Below are 18598 nucleotides of genomic sequence, written 5' to 3'. Positions count from 1 at the left end.
TACCAAGCAAATTGGAAGGTAACAGATCAAATCCTTATCAGAAAGCCTAACTCATAGTTTTAACAGGGTCCTTCGTCCTTTACATGAAACATTATATTCGAGAAGAACAAAAACGCATTTCAGAGTTTCCAAAGAGTTAATGGCCAAAGCTTATATTCCGGTCAGCATAGGACCAAAACAGTCACACTACTGTGAAGCACGAAAGACAGTGACTCCCACAGGGGTGGCCAAAGTTGTGAGACTTGTTGCAATGGCTTTAGTCTTTAGAGTAGCGATGCAGCTCGTTGGACTTTCGTTATCTTTGCTGGGATGGGTTTTGTCCATTATTACAACTTACCTGCCACATTGGAAAAACCTCAATCTGGACTTAAACGAGATGGAGAACTGGACCATGGGACTCTGGCAGGCCTGTGTCGTCCAAGAGGAGGTGGGGAGACAATGCAAGGACTTTGAATCCTTCCTGGCTTTGCCTGCCGAACTCAGGATCTCCAGGATCTTAATGTTCCTGTCCAACGGGCTGGGGCTCCTGGGCCTGCTGGCCTCCGGGTTTGGCCTGGACTGCTTGAGGGTCGGAGAGACGCGGCCAGGCCTCAAGAAGGGACTGCTGATCCTGGGAGGGACTGTGTTCTGGGCAGCAGGCGTCGCGACCCTGGTTCCGGTCTCCTGGGTCGCCCACATGACCGTCCAGGAGTTCTGGGATGAGACCATGCCAGAGATTGTGCCCAGGTGGGAGTTTGGGGAAGCCCTCTTTCTGGGCTGGTCTGCTGGGTTTTCCCTCCTCCTGGGAGGCTGCCTGCTGAACTGCGTGGCCTGTACTACCCAGGCCGCTCCGGCTCCGGGCCCCTATGCGGTGGCAGAAATGCAAATTCAGTGTCTGTACCTGGAAAATGGAACTGCAGACCCGAGAGTGTAAGACTTTGGCAAGAGCAAAAAGACACATCTTTCCACATCAACCGCGAAGTGGGGTCTATGCTAGAAAGGGGTCTTTGTTATGTAATTAAATCTGTGCTGCTCTCGGTTTCTCATTAACTACTTTTCGATCCTAGGTCCCCTCTTCCTCCCCAAATCTGGAGAAGTAAGAAAGAGGCAAGTCTTATATCTAAAAGGAAACTATCATGGGAAGCATTACACAGGGATGAGCAAAGATAATTTCATCGACCCGGTTATTTAAATCAAAACGTGGCAGCGGCCGTCCATTCTAATCAGAATTAAGCTTTGATGTGTTAAATTTTATATGAGGAACTTTGCTTTTGTTGATAGCTGGGAATAATAATAATTAGTTTCTATTTCCTAAGGAAAAAAACCAATCTGCGATCTTTTAAACATTCTGCATTAGCAATATCCCCTGTTAAGCCTGTCCCAAAGTATTATTTCCACCACAGGGACTTTGGTCTTCTTTGAACACGGGTGGTTTGCATCTAGGAGATGACTAGGTACCCTGTGTGACGGGGTTTTAGGGGGCTTACGGTTTTCAGTATATCACGATACTCTCAAGAGTCAACATACTGGCCAGTCTCTCCTGTCTCTCCCTTCCAAAGTTTCCAATTAAAAAAATAAAATAAAATAAACAACTCCAAAAATATTTTGCTTGCTGTCCAGATAGTGACCGTTCGTTTGCTCAGTAACAACTTTCCTTGGTTCAGTGAAAAATGATAGACATGGGGATACATACATTAGTAAGTGAACCAGGGGAGAAGTCCGTCCTGACCTACAAAGTCCTACAGCTTAACTTTTCCATGACGCAGAAAGCCCACGTAGGGAAAAATAAATAAATAAATAACAAGCGCGTACGCACACGTGCACGGATCTGACAAAAAGGCGTGTAGGTAAGTAGACTGGGTATTTGGGGTTGGGAGTTCGGTACTGCTTCCTAGGTTATGTGCTGGATGTAGCTTATGGGTCTTCTGAACACACACAATGCAAGGTCTAGAGAGATTTCCGATAAGAAATACTTTTCTGGAACTCACTTTTAGAAAATGGTAACATCCGGTATTACCACGACGTACGTATTGAAACAGGAGAGCGGCAACGGATGGCAATCCGGACAGGTGCAACTGCTAAGAAAGCGAGCGGTGGGAGCGGAGCCCAAGCTGTCGGGTACACATTTTGCGTTGAGACTTCTTCACTCTTTGACTCGCTAGAGAGCTAGCAATGTTAACAATGAAAGGAGGATCGGTCCTACCTGATGTTATTGCAGAGACAAACTGCTACTACGGAGTCAGCTCCTAGGACACGGGCACGGTGCTGGCCACACCTGGGCATTACTGGTTGGCAGACTTACTTCCTTGTATCCTTTGCTGAAACCTAGTCAACACCTTTTCAAACAATAGCAGCTCTGGCAAGAATCCTCTACACACAATGAAGAAATATTTCCGAGCTCTGAAGTGACAGCGTAAGGTGTCACACGTCCCCACGCAGAGATCGAAAGGCAGGAGTTAGTTTGGCTCAAGCTCCCGGGGATCTGCAATGGCTTTAGTAGTTCGAAGCATGGCGCAATTAGCTGGAATTTCACTCTCTCTGCTGGGATGGGTTTTGTCCTGTCTTACAAACTACCTGCCACAATGGAAAAACCTCAATCTGGACTTAAACGAGATGGAGAACTGGACCATGGGACTCTGGCAGGTCTGTGTCGTCCAAGAGGAAGGGGGGACGCAGTGCAAGGACTTTGAATCCTTCCTGGCTTTGCCTGCTGAACTCAGGATCTCCAGGATCTTAATGTTCCTGTCCAACGGGCTGGGGCTCCTGGGCCTGCTGGCCTCCGGGTTTGGCCTGGACTGCTTGAGGGTCGGAGAGACGCGGCCAGGCCTCAAGAAGGGACTGCTGATCCTGGGAGGGACTGTGCTCTGGGCAGCAGGCGTCGCGACCCTGGTTCCGGTCTCCTGGGTCGCCCACATGACCGTCCAGGAGTTCTGGGACGAGACCATGCCAGAGATTGTGCCCAGGTGGGAGTTTGGGGAAGCCCTCTTTCTGGGCTGGTCTGCTGGGTTTTCCCTCCTCCTGGGAGGCTGCCTGCTGAACTGCGTGGCCTGCGTTACCCAGGCAGTTCCGGCTCCGGGCCCCTACGCGGTGGTAGAAACACAGTGTCACCGTCAGCACCTGGAGATGAAAAAAGCCCATCTGAAAGTCTAAGCCAGGAAGGATCAGTGGCGTCTACTCTTCAAGTGAAGCTCACTCCTGTCTGGGTTTGGTAGGATCTTCTGTTGCACAGCTGCCGGTTCACTGAGCTGTTTAATTTTCTAAAATGCACTTCTTTTTTTTTTTTTTTTTCACTGTGGCTACTGGCTTCTTACGTTGCAATTTCCTTCTAGGAGAGTAAACCACTGTCTTCTTCTACTCTGAGACCAAAACCACTCAAGACTCGATAGTAATCACACTCAGTACTGCGGATGAGTTTTCTCAATTTTAAAATAGATTCAGTGATTGCACAGAACCGGTAAATAAAGCCTTATATCAGTGCCTCCGTATCGTTGAAGGTGTCATTCGTAGAGATGGGTCACTTTGGCAGCTGGAAAGGTTACTGCTGATCGCCTACTGCTTTTAAGTGTGTAAGATCACCTATTATACTGAAACTAAAGTCTTGCTGCAGACCGATTGCAAATGTCATTAGTGTCCTAAAAACTTGCTGGTTCTTTGAAAGCTTGGGAGGTAAGAGATGTGGGACGCGCCGTCTCCTTTTTATTCGGAGACCTCAGCGCCTCTACGGAGCCTTTTCCAAGAGCCAGCCGGGTTCATTCATGCTTCCTCACCGGGGCAGAAGCAGAGGGGGGCGGTCTGGTGCATGGGAAGAGTCACGGAAAACCTACCCCACAGGTGTGCTTTGGCTTCTGTGTCCTGTGCTCTGCAGACAACTGGCGCCCCGGCCAACCCCTGGCTCGGTGAGCGGCCACGGGGGGCACTCAGGGTGAGGGCGGGGTGCACTGACCGAGAAGCTCCCGGGACCACGGCCCGGCCAGCCGACCAGAGCACAGGCTGGGATGGGCGGGGACCCCAGAGCTCACCTTGGAAGCCCCTTCTTTTACTCCCACTATGAAAATATGCCATTTTTATTCCTCTCAGCAATACATATCTTCCAACCAAGAACTATCCATAGCAAACTGCGGGGTTGGGAATTTCCTCGTGAGAGATTTTATGCTTGCTCGGTGCGTGGCTCAAGTAAACTCTTGTTTGCAGCAATTAGGGAAATTAAGCAATAAACGACACTGAAATAAAGTATGAGGCAATATGCATCTTTGTTTAAAAAAAAAAAAAACAAAAAAACCCACCGAACTTTTGTCCACCCACAAACACAGGGAAAGTGCAGAAACCAAAGTTAATCTATGTGATGTATTTGCATACTTTTACAAACGAGACAAATTAAAACAGAAACATATTCAGAATTTAACCTGATTAAATATTTAGTTCAGTCCTGAGCTTTTGATATTTAATACAATATAGATAAAGTAATAGCGAAAAAAAAAAAGATTTTAAATTTGATTTGCATGCCACAGAGATTCAGCTAAACTTTGTTCATTTGGCTACCAATATTTTTTTTTTTTGTACCTGCAACTTAGATTCTGATATACAAAATTATAATAACATACTGATAATTCAAACTTGAGACCTAAATATTACATTCTTTTTACCCTGTGCAGAATAAATTCTACCTTTAAAAAATAGTATTTATAATATTAAAATTCATATTGTTCATACGGTTTTGTGATCAAGTTATTAAAATGTTTTGTCACTGTGAATCATTTGGGTTAGTACAAATATGACAGAATTGTGAAAAGCTGCCTATAAATACATAACACTATTGCTGATTTTTAAAGTGTGGAAAAGGATTATACTAAAATAAGTTCGTTTCTCATGTTAGAAAGGAGCACATTTTGTGAAATAAAACCTAAAGCATCTTGGTCACAACTGTTAACTACCAGCCTGAGACAGATTTAATTCTTGTATACTGGTCTGAAGCTTTTTGTATGACAAAGAGTGATTTGCTAATCTGAGGAAGATTTATAAAGGTGTAAATAGTCCAATATAGCCTCTTCTGGGTCAAACATTTAAAATGGCCAGAACCGAACTATATATTAAACAGAACATAAATAAGACCGTAAATAAATAAATGAAGAAAATAAAATCGTACGGTACAACTACACATAATTCTATAAACATTTTCACGGTCACACTACGAAGCTGAAAACGGCTGACCTTCATTTAGCTCTATATTAAATAAACTTCTGTCTTTCACATTTGACCTTGACAAGGAGGAATGGCATTCCCGCTCTGGTTTTCCTTAGTCATCTGAAAGAATGGGCCGCGCGGCCTCGAAGGACGGTGCGCAGTCGCGAGGCTGGTTTTTGTCCAGAGTGGTATCACATCCAGTTATGGCTTCGGAGACATTTTAGATGTAAGTGGTGGGATAACTTAGGAAGAGACAATTAAAGTTCTCGGCTCAGAAATTGCTTACTTCGAATTTTGATTCTGATAAAACGAACTTTCCAGAATATGTAGAATTACTTTCAAGAAACTTAAGAATTCTTGCTGAGGATGCTATCTTAGAAACAGAACTTATTATTTTTTTAAGGGATCCATTCCGTTAAGAGGATTTTTGTACTTCTCAAAAAACAAAACAAAGCAAAACCACCAAGATTTAGTTTGCTATGTAAGATGGCTGACCAAAAACTGCCTCTTCCAGTAGAACTGACTGAATGATAAGTATGACTTAAATTGCACAAATACTCTTTACTTCAAAAGCCTTTATGCTGGCAGAGCAGATACGTTTCTCGCAAGCAGGGCCTGGGGCGGGTGGGCTCACATTCTACACGGACGACCTAGAGCCTTTTTCCCCTCTCGACACGAGATCATCTAGAATTGTTTTCTTAACCAACCGCCTTGGCTGATATTTCAAGTTAATAATGTCCCCGGGCACACTCTTCTCTTGGCCTCCTCACCACAAATTACAGATAGGATCCCCTAAACGCGAGAGCTGCCAAATAGTTTCTAGTAAATGTTAGAAATCTGTTTAATGAAGTTTAAAAAAAAAATTTTTTTTTTGGCAACTTTGATCCAATAGGGACTCCCAGGTTCACCAGATGCGTGCTGACGCGCTTCCCTCCGCATCGCCCACGCGCTCTGGGCTTAGAGCGCCGGCCACCACGGCGCCGTGCGGGGCACCAGCCTCACCCCCAGGACGCGGCGTCAAGGGCGCAGGCCGGGCACGGCCCTCGGAGCACGTACCCGGGCCCGGGCTGCGTCCGAGGTGGCAGGTGCTCGCCGAGGAGGTGACTTGTGTGTGTAGGGTCCCCGGCTCTCCCCCTTCCTCTCCCCGCTCAGGAGGTGACCCATCAAAAGGCCTTCCCCGCGGCCAGGAGCACTGCTCCAGCGGTTTGTTTTCTTTAGACTCCAAGAAAAGGACAAAAAGGAAGTTGTTTTAAGGAAACGAGGGGCTCTGACACAGGTGGCGGACGTGAGCGCAGACACCTGTTTCAGGTGGAGCCGGAACCATACTCACGTTTGACTTCAAACTCAAAGAGCTGCCCCTTGGTACCAAAATACCGCCCGGCCGGCTGCCATCCTCGGTCTGCTCACGGGACAACCAAGGAAAAGCAAAAAGGACCTTCTGCTAAACCGAGCCATTTCTCAACAGCTGGGCCACTGGGATATGCACGGGGCACGGCCTCCGTTCCACTTTTATAAACTGCAGCCCGGTGGCAATTCGCAGGTACTGGACGTTCGTGTACCAGATCAGCCCGTTTTGGTTACCGGATTCCTTTTCTTTTTTAAACATATAAGAATTACATTCAAGATACTTTACAAATTAACATGTTGAAAATCTGCTGTGAAATAAAAGCTCTTTAAGAGTTGATAGTTACGTTACAAAAAGAACCCCCCGAAGCAAAACAAACGTTCAGTCTTGTACCCTCCCTAAGAATGAACAGGAGACAACGTAATGTCTTCAGGGATGTGATCACACATCATCGGCTGGCAGGGACGGGATGCTTATCTTCGCTCTGGTGAAGTAGGCAATCTTCTCCCTAGAGTAGGGGTGAGAAATAAATGGACTTCAGGAGGAAGCTGAAAACACTCTGTGGCCATGGAAAATAGTCCCAAGAGCTCTCTGCCAGCCTGGATAGGGGATCTGTTCCTTAGGCAGAACCCCGTAAGGTCAAGATCGTCTTTGCCTGTTACGACAGGATGTAATGCGGGAGAAGGGCAGTTCTGGCTTATGGTAAATCACCCACAGACAAAGGCAGTACGTTCCCTCCTGGATTTCCAGTGTGAGACAGTTTTTAAACCATCAGCGGGTCAGTTAGGAGTGCTTCTGAACTAGGCAGTCAAGGATGCAGGAAGTCCAAAGTCCCAGGGAACTTCTCAGGGCCTCGTAGAGAAGTACGTGATATCGGGAAAGTCCTTTAAAATCAGTACTGTGCTAAGGAAAGGGTGGAGTGATGTCGTGACTCCAAATGAAAGGGAAAGAAAGAGCGTGACTGTGGTAAAGGCAGGTCTGTCCTGCGCCCTGAAACAGCGCTCAGGAGAAACAGCCCGAAAAGGAGAAGCTGAGAAAACAGGGTAGGATGGTTTTCAGAGGTTAGGAGAATACTGAAAAAAAAAATAAATAAATAAATAAATAAGGTTTTGGGATTGTATAGTTACGAAAGATAGGAGCAATCTATCCACTTTGGTACGTAATGTTCATGTCATACAGAGTACCCCATCAATGCATATTTACTGAGGATGTGTTACATTATGTGGGGCACGATGGCAGCCATGAAGAAAAACAAAGCAAAAAAAGAAGAAAAAAAAAAGGAAAAAAAGAATACAGCACCAGCCTTCCTTTGGGAAACTACGGGTCTGTCTACATGGTGGAGAAAGTGTGGGGTCAAAGAAGTAGGCACTGAGGTGGAAAAGCTCAAAAGACTAAGGAAAGGGAAGAGAAGAAAGGGGGAATGACAGAATTGTGGAAACTGGAATGAGTTATTTTTGTGGTATTGCATCCTTTAGATTTGTTCGATTCCAGAAGAGATAAAAGCAAAACTTAAAAAAAGGCAACTGATGGGCCTCTGGCTGACTCAGTTGGTAGAGTGAGTGACTCTTAATCTTGGGGTTGTGTGTTCGAGCCTCACGCTGGGTGTAGAGATTACTTAAAAAAAAAAAAACAAAAACACAACCCTTGGAGCGCCTGGGTGGCTCAGTCGGCTAAGCATTCATTGGCTCTTTTTTTTTTTTTAATTTTTTAAATGTTTACTTATTTTTGAGAAAGAGACACAGAACACGAGCAGGGGAGGGGCAGAGAGAGAGGGAGACACAGAATCCGAAGCAGCTTCCAGACTCTGAGCTGTCAGCACAGAGCCTGATGCGGGGCTCGAACCCACGGACCGCCAGATCATGACCTGAGCCGAAGCTGGCCGCTCAAGCTACTGAGCCACCCAGGCGCCTCCCCACGCATCTGGCTCTTGTGGTTTCTCCTCTTGATCCCGGCTCTGTTTGGGATTCTCTCTCTCCTTCTCTCTCTGCCCTCCCACACTTGCTCTTTATCTCAAACATAAAAAAAACAAAACAAAACAAAACAAAACAAAAAACTCTTAAAAAATAAAAATACAAAGCAAAAATAAAAAAAAGGCAAGTAAGCCTGATCATGACGTCACTGAAAGCCTTAAGGTGGAACCACAAACTGAACACTCCCTGCTAATGGATTTCTTTGGCTCAGGCGGGGTTTACATACCAGAGTCAGTTGCCAATGTTAACATTTGAGATATTTCACGTAGGACTCCTGTTTCCAACTTCCCTTGACAAATCAGAGGCCGGGGAACACGGGGCCCCTGATTGCAGGTGAAACCAGGACTGTCCCCCCTCCACTCCTCCTCCCCCCCCATGCTTGGGGCAGAGTATCCGGCTCTCCCACCCAGGCCTGTGCCCCAGGCTCCCCACGGGTGTCCCTCCCAACCCCCTGCAAGCCCAGCACAGCCTGGGGGGCCAGGGTGAGGGGCATCCACGTCCAAGGGATTGGGGGAGGGGCGTCTGTTGAATGAGTGAACAACACAAGACCCAAAGATATACACCCCTTGGTATTTTGCGTCAAGATTTCTCAGCGGGATGTGCCAACTGCTTCTAAGCGCCGGGGACACCCTGGGTTCTTGGGGAGCCAGGCTTTAATCGGGTCAGGACCGCTGTCGTGGGGGGGGGGGGTGTAACCTCACGAAGGAGCAAATGGAAGCACATACGGTCCCCCCGCTGTCACTGCTGACGTGAGCTCCCGCCGAACCGAGACCACGCGGAGGACAGTCCGGGAGCACCGGCGGGCCCGGGCCGCTTACCTGAAGGACTGCACCTGGCGCGGCACCTTCCGGCTCTGCTCGCGCAGCCGGCACACGTCCTTGGACACTTGCCGCATCAATTTCTCCGCGTTCAAGTCCTGCTTCTGCTCTTCTTTGGACTGTTCGGCCTGGCAAAGGAAATAAAAACAAACCCCCACAGGACGCTAATTAGAAAGTCCCGGAGACAGGGTGTAAGGCTTGAGGGCTTGGGCGCTGAGCCGGGAGGGCAGCCTCCGCAGCGACAGTCCCGCGCGGCTCCCCCTGCAGGTGTGGCGCGGCCGCCGCTGGGGACGAGTTTACTGCAGCGCATTTGAAAGATCTTGCTACGCGGGTAATATGTGATCGTTTTATTGCATCTGGAAAGCCTAAGAACCCTCAGAAAAGAAATGAAGACGGGGTGCCTGGGTGGCTCGAGCCTGGGACTTCCACTCTGGCGTCATGATCTCACGGTCTATGAGTTCGAGCCCCGGTTCTGGCTCTGTGCTGACAGCTCAGAGCCTGGAGCCTGCGGCGGATCCTCTGTCTCCCTCCCCCCCTCCCCCTCCCCTGGTGGCGCTCACTCTTTCAAAAATAAACAAACATTAAATGTTACATGTAAATAAATGTTAAATAATGTAAAAAAAAAAAAAAAAAGATTAAAGAAAAGTAGACAAAAGACCTGAACCGACACCTCACCAAAAAAGATACACAGATGGTAAATAAGTATATGAAAAGATGCCCCGCGTCGCATGTCATTAGGGAAATGCAAATTGAAACAACAACCAGATACGGCCACACGCCTATTAGAATGGCCCAAATCCAAAACACTGACAGTTCATTGGCCACACCAAATCCTGGCAAATATGTGGTACAACAGGAGCTCGTGTTCACTGCTGGTGGGAATGCAAAATAGTACAGCCTCTTTGGAGACACTTTGGCATTGTTTTCAATTCTTCCCCCTCTCCCAACTTTATCGAGATACCTTTGACATATACTGTGGTATAAGTTTAAGATGCAGGTTGACGTTTTCTTACCAAACTAAATAAACATGCTCTTGCCATATGATCTAGGAGTCATACTTGTTGGTATTTACCCAAAGGAGTTGAAAAGTTATGGACACAGATGTTTACGGCATCTTCCTTTATAATCGCCAAAACTTGCGGGGGGAGGATGCCAGCTGGCTCAGTCTGTAGAGCGTGCATACTTGATGTCAGGGTTGTAAGTTCAAGCCCCATGTTAAGATTACTTAGAAATGAAATCTCTCTCAAAGATGTTTATTTACTTTTGAGAGAGTGCAGGTGCAGGAGGGGTAGAGAGGGAGACACAGAATCTGAAGCAGGCTCCAGGGTCCGAGCTGTCAGCACAGAGCCTGACGCAGGGCTCGAACTCACAAACCATGAGATCATGACCTGCACTGAAGTTGGACGCTCAACCGACTGAGTCACCCAGGCGCCCCTTAAAAATGAAATCTTAAAAAAAAAAAATTGCCAAAACCTGGGTGCAGCCAAATGTCCTCTAGTGAGTGACAGGCAGGTAAACCGTGGTGCTTGTAAACAATGGAATATTATCCAGTGCTGAAAAGAAATGAGCTATAAGCCATAGAAACACATGGAAACACATGATATACTTACATGTATATCACTAAGTAAAAGAAGCTAATCTCGTATGTAAATTCGACTCCAATAAACTGTTTTTAAAATGGCTAATATAAGAAAAAAGGTTTGGAAAGATGAATGAGATTGAAAGTGTATTTGCCAAACGTTAACAGGAGAGATTTCTGGGTTGCACTGCTCTAAGTAGTTTTTTTTTTTCCAAAGTTTATTTATTTTTGAGAGAGAGGGAGAGCACAAGTGGGGGAGGGGCAGAGAGAAAGACACACACACACACACACACACACACACACACACACAATCCAAAGCAGGCTCCAGGCTCCGTGGGGCTTGAACTCACAGACCATGAGATCATGACCTGAGCCGCAGTTGGATGCTCAACAGACTGAGCCACCGAGGTGCCCCTGTCTGCTTTTTAATTGGGCTGTTCATTTTCTCACTGTTGAGTTTTAAGAGTTCTTTGTATATTTTGGATAACAGGGCTTTATCAGATGTGTCTTCTGCAGATATTTTCTCCCGCTCTGTGACTTGTCTTTTCTTTCTCTTGACACTTACACAGGGCAGAAATGTTGAATTTTAATGAAGTTCAACTTACCAATTCTTTCCTTCATGGGTCATGCTCTTGGTGTTGTATCTTAGGAGTCATTGCCATATCAGAGGTCACCTAGGTTTTCTCTTAAGTTGTTACACTGCAGGACTTTTATCGTTTTGTGTTTTATATTTAGGCCTACAATTCATTTTTAGTTAACTTTTGCTAAGGGTGTAAGGTCTGTGTCTAGATTTTTTTTTTTCTTTTTTGCATGTGGATGTCCAGTTGTTTGACTTGTTGAAAAGACTCTCTTGTCCCGTTGTGTTGATTTTGCTCCTCTGTCAAAGGTCAGTTGCCTGTATCCACATTTATGTGGACCTATTTCTGGGCTATTATGCTCCAGTTATCTGTCTGTTCTTTCATCAGAATCACACTGTCTTGATTACCTTAGCTTCACAGGAAGTCCTGAAGTTGGGTAATGTCAGTCCCACAACCCTGCCTCCTTCAATATTGTGTTAGCTATCATGCGTCTTTTCTCTCTCCATGTAAACTTCAGAATCATTTTGTCTACATCCACCAAATAATTTGCTGGGATTTTGATTGGAATTGCAGTAAATCTATAAGTCAATTTGGGAAGACCATTTTGACAATATTAAGTCTTCCTAGTCATGAACATGAACTCTCTCTCCATTTATTAGTTCTTTGATTTCATTCATCAGGTTTTGTATTTTTCCTCACTTAGGTCTTATACATATTTTGTTAGATATGTAACTAAGTATTTCATTTTAGGGGGCGCTAATTGTATTGTTTTTAATTTCAAATTCCACTTGTTCATCACTAGCATACAGAAAAGCAATTGACTCTATTAACCTTGTATCCTGCAAACTTGCTATTGATTTCTTGTTTTCAATTTAATTGAGAACTACCTAATTTTTATTATTTTTCTTCTGATTGCTTTGGATTTAATCTACTCTTCTTTTTCTAGTTTCCTAAGGCAGAAGCTTAGATTATGGATTTTAAATCGTTCTTCTTTTCTAGTATATACATTGACTACTATAAATTTTCCTCTTTGCCGCATTGCACAAATTTTGTTCAGTTGGCCTTTCATTTAGTTGAAAATATGTTTTCTCTTGAGATTTCTTTTTCTGACCCATGTGTTATTTAAAAATGTGCCATAGGTCTGTAAGTACTTTGGGATTTTCCAGCTATTTTTCCGTTATTGATTTCTAGTTTTACTTCATTGTGGTCTGAGAGTAGACACTGTATGATTTGTATTCTTTTACATTTTTCAGTTATATTTTATGGCACAAAACGTGGTTTATCTTGATGAATGTTCCATGTGAGCTTGAAGAGAATGTGAATTCTGCTGTTGTTGGATGAAGTAGTCTATGGATGTCAGTTGTGTCTAGCTCATTAATAGCGTGGTTGAGTTCAATTACATCCTTGATGGCTTTCTGCTGCTGGGCTCTGTCCATTTCTGAAAAGGGGGCATTGAAGTCTCCAACGGTAAAAGTAGATGCACTTGTTCCTCCCTGCAGCTTCCATCAGTCTTCGCGTCACATATTGTGATGCTGGGTGGTTAAGTGTGTACACGTGAAGGATATGTTATGTCCTCTTGGAAAACTGGCTGTTTTATCATTATACAACGACCTTCTTTATACCGGACACTTTTTATGCTCAGATGTCTGTCTCAGATTAATTTGGCTTTGATTAGTGTTAGCATGGCATATTTTTCTCTATGCCTTTACTTTTAGCCTCTATGTGTTTTATGTATAAAACTCGTTTCTGGTAGACAACATGTAGTCGGGTCTTGTCCTTTGTTCAACTCTGACAATTTCTTTGAATTGGCAAATTCAGATCATCAATGTTTAAAGGGATTACTGATATGGCTGGATTGATACCCGCCATATTTATTATTGTTTTCTCGTCACTGCCCTTGTTCTTTGTTTTTGCCTTCTACTCTTTTTCTGCCTTTTGTGGTTTTAATTGGGCAACTTGTCTTATTCCATTTTCTCTCCTTTCTTAGCATGTCAATTGTACTTCTTTTTTAAACTTTTAAGTGGTTGTCTAATATTTTGTAATATGCAAAACACCACAGTACTTTATGGATACTGCAAGTACCATATAATAATAAAATATTTCAAATATCTCCCTCTTGTCCCTCGTATCATTGGTGTCAGTCATTTCACTTATACGTAAGCATATATATGTGAAATACATTGTTGCTATTGTTATTCTGAACAAACTGTTATCTGTTAGGTCATTTAAGAATAAGAAAAATAAAAGTTTTAACTTTACAGTCACTAATTCCTTCCTCAATGCTCTTCCTTTCTTTATACAGATCTGAGTTGCTGACCTACACTATTTTCCTAATCCTTGAAGGGCTTCTTTTAACATTTATTGCTAGGCAGGTCTACTGACAACACATTTTCTCAATTTTCACTTGTCTGAGAAAGTATTTCTCCTTTAGTCCTGAAGGATAATTTTGTTGGGTATAGAATTCTCAGTTGGTGGTGTCCCCACCCCCCATCTCAACACCTTAAATATTTCACCCCACTCTATTCTTGCTTGCATGGCTTCTGAGAAGTCGTATGTATAATTATTATCTTTGTTCTTATATAAGTTAAGTGTTCTTTCACTTTGGCCTCTTTCAAGATTTTTTCCTGTATCTGTGATTTTCTGAGGTTTGAATGTTACATGCCTAGGTGCAGAGTTTCTTGCATCTAGTTGGCCTGGTGTTCTCTGAGCTTCCTGGGTCTGTAGTTTTGTGTTTGATATGAATTTAGAGAAATTCTCAACCATTCTTGCTTTAAATATTTCTTCTGTTTTTCTCTGTCTTCTGGTACTTCCACTGTGTGTGAGTTTTACCTTTTGTAATTATCCCACAGGTCTCAGATACCCTCTTCCTTTTTTTCCCCGTCAGTCTTTTTTCTCTTTGATTTTCAGTTTTGAAAGTTTCTACTGACATCTCCTCAAGCTCAGAGTCTTTCCTCAGCCCATATCTAGTCTGGTAACAAGCCCATCACAGGTATTCTCCATTTCTTTGATAGTGTTTTTGATCTGCAGCATTTCATTTAGATTCTTTCTTAGAATTGCCTTTTTCTTTCAGCTTTTATTGACCATCTGTTCTCATATGTTGCCTACTTTTCCATTAGAGCCCTTAGAGCCTTGATCACAGTTGTTTTAAGTTCCTGGTCTGATAATTCCAACATCCCTGCCATGTCTGAATCCAGTCAGTCTCTTGGTGGGCCTGTGTCCCCAAATGAGAACTTCACAAATGCTTGTCAGTCCCCCAACCCCCCCCCCCCCCTTAGGGGAGACAGGGTGGCTGGAGTGGGTATTTTCCTACCCCCAAGTTGGTTAGGCTCTCTTAAAAACCGTTGTAGGTTAGACTCTAGCTGCTCCGAGGGTGGGTCCTGTTAGCAGAATGCTCCGGCCTACTTCAGAATGGTCGCTTTCCCCTCACGCTGCTGGAAGCACAGGTTTTCTTTTCTGATCCTGAGGACCTAGTAGAGATCCTAGACGGAAAATTCACAGAAGTGCGGGGTGGGGGGCTTCCCATGGCTGCCCCCTGGAGGTTTTAGGTCTTAGGCTTGTTGACCGGGAACCTCCCGCAGTTCACCAATTCCAGTTCAGGCTCTCGGACCCCAGTACTGGCCCCCTTGGAGTTTCTGCTCTGGTGAATGGTCATTGTCTGTGCTGCCTGTCTTTCTACTTTGGGGGGGCAATGTTTTGACCTGTGACCTCATCTTCCTGACAGATCTAAGAAGAGCTGTTGATTTTTCAGTTTGTTCAGCTTCTTTCCTTGTTGTTAGGGCAGAGTAGTGACTTCTAAGCTCCTAACAGGCCAGACCAGGAAATGGAAGTCTGTAACTTTTTAATAGTTTTGTAACATTGTATTTAATAGCTGGGGCGTAATTATTGAACTAACCTTCTAGAATCTCACGTTTCAATTATTTCCAGGCTGCAATGTTCATTCACCTGGGATTTAGCATTTAAACATCTAGATCAATGAACATGTGGTTAAATCAGATGTAGAGGGGACACAGGCATGTCCTGTGTATTCTGAAAACTATCCACAATAAGTACATCTGCGTGTGTGTGTGTTTGTGTGTGTGTGTGTGGTATGTTTTATACTACCCGACTCTCTCGGGGAAAAATTAATCACAATTTTGTTTCAGTTATACTTAGAGCTTAAAAGCACATCAACTAAAAAGACAATTCCTTAGCTATATAAATAAACTGTGAAGTAGGAAATGAGGCTTAGGTATAAACGTGCTACTTACTACTCTTCCTACCTTCTTATTTGGGAACTATGGGGCTTATTCATCATGTGGACGCCGGCCTCCACCAAGGCCTGGACTCCCACTTGCAGGTGAAGCCAAGAGGCTGCCTGGTTGTTAATTTTGGTTTTGGCTCATGGTTTGCCTTGGGCTCCGAGCTGTTTACATGGGCCCGTAAGCTTCCGAAGGGTAGGGACTGCATCTGTTTGACATGATTTATAGAGGTTCAAGTGCTCAATAAAGATTTTGAAGCCAGTGGTTTGTTTTCGAAAACTGCCTATATTTGCAGAAGCTGCTCGTGATGTTGCGTTATACAATGAACTGTATTACATCAAGTGGCTGGAGACTTCACGCGACCTACGTACTGAGATGAGGGGAAATGTCATCTAGAAGCAGTCTTGTCACCGTGTACTTAATGCAAAACAGTAGTTGTCCGCACCTGACAGAAACAAAAATCTAATTCAAATTACTTTGCGTTCTGAGGGAGAGTGAGATCTAATAAGTATGTGTGCTAATTTTTGGCATTTGTTTGGAAAGCTGCTTTAAGAAAAGGAAGTCTAAACACAGTTTGGGGTGGTGATACAGGGTAACTTTCCTCTTCGCTTTCCCTCCTACTTCTCGCCAGGGTGTTGGGGAAAGCAAGCCGGCCAAGCCCGCTCTGGGAAGCTGCCTCGTGCTGGAGGGAACCCACGCCTTGCAGCTCTAATTTCAACAGAAACTGTCACTTTTCTCCTGGACAAGATGGGCTGTGACTTGGTTTATTCCAATCCGTGTCTTAAGCTCTTTTTGGCACATCTTACTAAGCATCGGCCATTTTCTCAGTGATACCCATGGGCAGCACAGGGACTAGAGATTCTTTTCGAGGCACCCTGCCCCTGCCTTACTTTCTCAAGTGGCTTCAGGGTGGGGACTTGTCTGGCCCCCTCAGTGCCGGAATCCCCAGTGGGAGATTCCACTGCACACAGTGGGGGCACAGCTAACGCAGTCTGAATGAATGCGTGTCAGTCTTTGGGGAAAACGGGTTTTTAGGTGACCATCTTTTAAAGATTAATAGGCCTCAGTAAGTCTCAAAAGGTTTAGAACCACCTTGGGTTTTTTCCAGTGGTTACTACCAACACAGCTCTCCAGAAAGTCAGAAAATGGAAACTGATGCATTTAGACTCAAACAAACATCTGGACTTCTGTCATCTGAAAGGTGTTCAAAAGGCAAATGGCAGAATGAACAAAACCATTTTTAACTCAAATAACAGAAAGGTGTCTAAAAGGCCTTCCAAGGAGAAAAACACAACAGGAAAAAGGACACTGGGCAGGAGTAGGCATCACACGGAATAAACACTAATGGCAAATCAACGCGTGTCACCAAAGTGCTACCATTCTCACCTACCACACTGTGAACAGTTACGGGACTGGAATCATAGGGACAGCAAGGTGGATGTCCCAACGCCTGAGCCTCCACAGGTGAGAGGACTGTGCTGCTACTGAGCCAGGAAGAAGCATCTGGAGTCACAACTGCCGTCCCGCCCTATCCCACCCCACTAAGGGGGTTTTGGGGTGGGGGAGGGGAGCTAGGGGCTGGGGAGACTCAGCTCATTTGGGAGCCCCCCACCCCCCACCCCAGCATTGGTCAGCCTCTCTCGCCATGACCTCCCAAGTGCTGCGCTCCAGTGACAGAATATAAAACGTGGCCCTGCTTAGTGGAGGCCACTGGTCACGGTGGTAGCAGCCGGAACTGTAAAGGAAACGTCTGTGTTCGTTTGTAGCTTGGAGCAAATTCTTACTAGAGGGAGATCAACTCAGGCCAGAAGTCAGCACTGGCACAAGGAAAGGGAAGGAAAAACCGCTTTGCTAAGGGCGCTAGCCTGCAGCCTGCAGTCTAAATTGATTGGACAATCCCACCACGGAGAACCTTCTGCGCTCGAAAAAGCCAAGTCCTCCTGTTACTAACTTGGGCAGTTATAACGTTTAGAAGGAGATAAACTGGTGTTGGCAAAAAGGGGATTGCAAGGGTCTTGGCTTCCCACACATGCCTGCTGTTTCAGACACTGTCAAGGCCAGGAAGTGGAAGGACGAGGCCATCAGACGTGGCAGAGACAAGACCGTTGACCGTGGTTCACAGCCAAGCTCTCAGGACCGGCAACTCTTCTACTAGGTATTTAAGCTTTGGAAACACTACTGAATCCAGAAAGATACAGGAATGCTCATTTGCACATTGTCCATAACCGAAAATCTGGGAAACTGTCATTAGAATAACTAAATAATTATGACATAGCCACCAAGCGAATGCCTTAAAAATAATGAATTACAGCAGCATTTACTAATATGGAAAGCTGTTCTTTTTTTTTTTTTTTCTTTTAATGTTTATTGTTTTTGAGAGAGAGCAGCACACAAGCAAGGAAGGGGCAGAGAGAGAGGGAGCCCGAGGATTCGAAGCAGGCTCCACGCTGACAGCGGACAGCCAGATGCGGGGCTCAAACTCATGAACTGAGAGATCATGACCTGAGCTGAAGCCCGATGCTTAACTAACTGAGCCACCCAGGTGCCCCGGGAAAGCTATTCTTTTTTAAATTTTATTTTAGAGAGAGGGCAAGTGCAAGCGGGGAAGAGGGGCAGAGAGAGGGAGAAAGAGAGTCTTAAGCAGCCTCCATGCTCCGCACGGAGCCCCATGCAGGGCTCGATCCCACGATCCTGGGACCAAGACACGAGCTGAAATCAAGAGTCTGACACGCTCAACCGACTTGAGCCACCCAGGCGCCCCAGCAAAGCTGTTGTTTGTATAAGAATATAGAAGTTGGGGGGGGGGAGGAGAGAAAAACAAGTTTTGCAACAATTTGTCTTTATGACCCTATTTTTGTGTAACCCTTTCAACTAACCCTAGAGGCTAACAAAGAGCCAGAAGCACAAATA

General features: G+C 45.0%; 3 protein-coding genes across 12 annotated transcripts in view; 2 read left to right on the top strand and 1 right to left on the bottom strand.

Annotated features, from left to right (window-relative positions):
- The first annotated feature begins 235 nt into the window (after positions 1 to 235).
- On the top strand, positions 236 to 925 carry LOC102970408 (putative claudin-24). The gene has a single exon (XM_007080321.3). The coding sequence runs from the start codon at positions 251 to 253 to the stop codon at positions 911 to 913; it is 663 nt and encodes a 220-aa protein (XP_007080383.3). The 5' UTR covers positions 236 to 250; the 3' UTR covers positions 914 to 925.
- Positions 926 to 2466: 1541 nt separating this feature from the next.
- CLDN22 (claudin 22) lies at positions 2467 to 3386 on the top strand. Its single transcript, XM_042982925.1, has 2 exons — positions 2467 to 3187; positions 3309 to 3386. The coding sequence occupies exon 1, from the start codon at positions 2467 to 2469 to the stop codon at positions 3127 to 3129; it is 663 nt and encodes a 220-aa protein (XP_042838859.1). The 3' UTR covers positions 3130 to 3187; positions 3309 to 3386.
- A 923-nt stretch (positions 3387 to 4309) lies between these two features.
- WWC2 (WW and C2 domain containing 2) overlaps positions 4310 to 18598 on the bottom strand; it is a 208144-nt gene continuing 193855 nt past the window's right edge. For all 10 annotated transcript variants that reach the window (XM_042982920.1, XM_042982914.1, XM_042982923.1 and 7 more), the window contains 2 exons: positions 9294 to 9421; positions 4310 to 7013 (listed from right to left, as the gene is read on the bottom strand). In XM_042982920.1, the coding sequence (XP_042838854.1) occupies positions 6947 to 7013; positions 9294 to 9421 (195 nt within the window). In that variant the 3' untranslated portion in view covers positions 4310 to 6946. The remainder of the gene's footprint in view (positions 7014 to 9293; positions 9422 to 18598) is intronic.

The sequence above is a fragment of the Panthera tigris genome, chromosome B1 (assembly GCF_018350195.1).
Source record: "Panthera tigris isolate Pti1 chromosome B1, P.tigris_Pti1_mat1.1, whole genome shotgun sequence".
Classification (NCBI taxonomy): Eukaryota; Metazoa; Chordata; class Mammalia; order Carnivora; family Felidae; genus Panthera; species Panthera tigris.
Note: the sequence above shows the minus strand (reverse complement) of the source record. Positions and strands in the feature narration are given on the sequence as shown.

Bases quoted from the DNA above. Each gene is read 5' to 3' on its own strand.
- LOC102970408 (XM_007080321.3), top strand. From the start codon at position 251: ATGGCTTTAGTCTTTAGAGTAGCGATGCAGCTCGTTGGACTTTCGTTA.
- CLDN22 (XM_042982925.1), top strand. From the start codon at position 2,467: ATGGCTTTAGTAGTTCGAAGCATGGCGCAATTAGCTGGAATTTCACTC.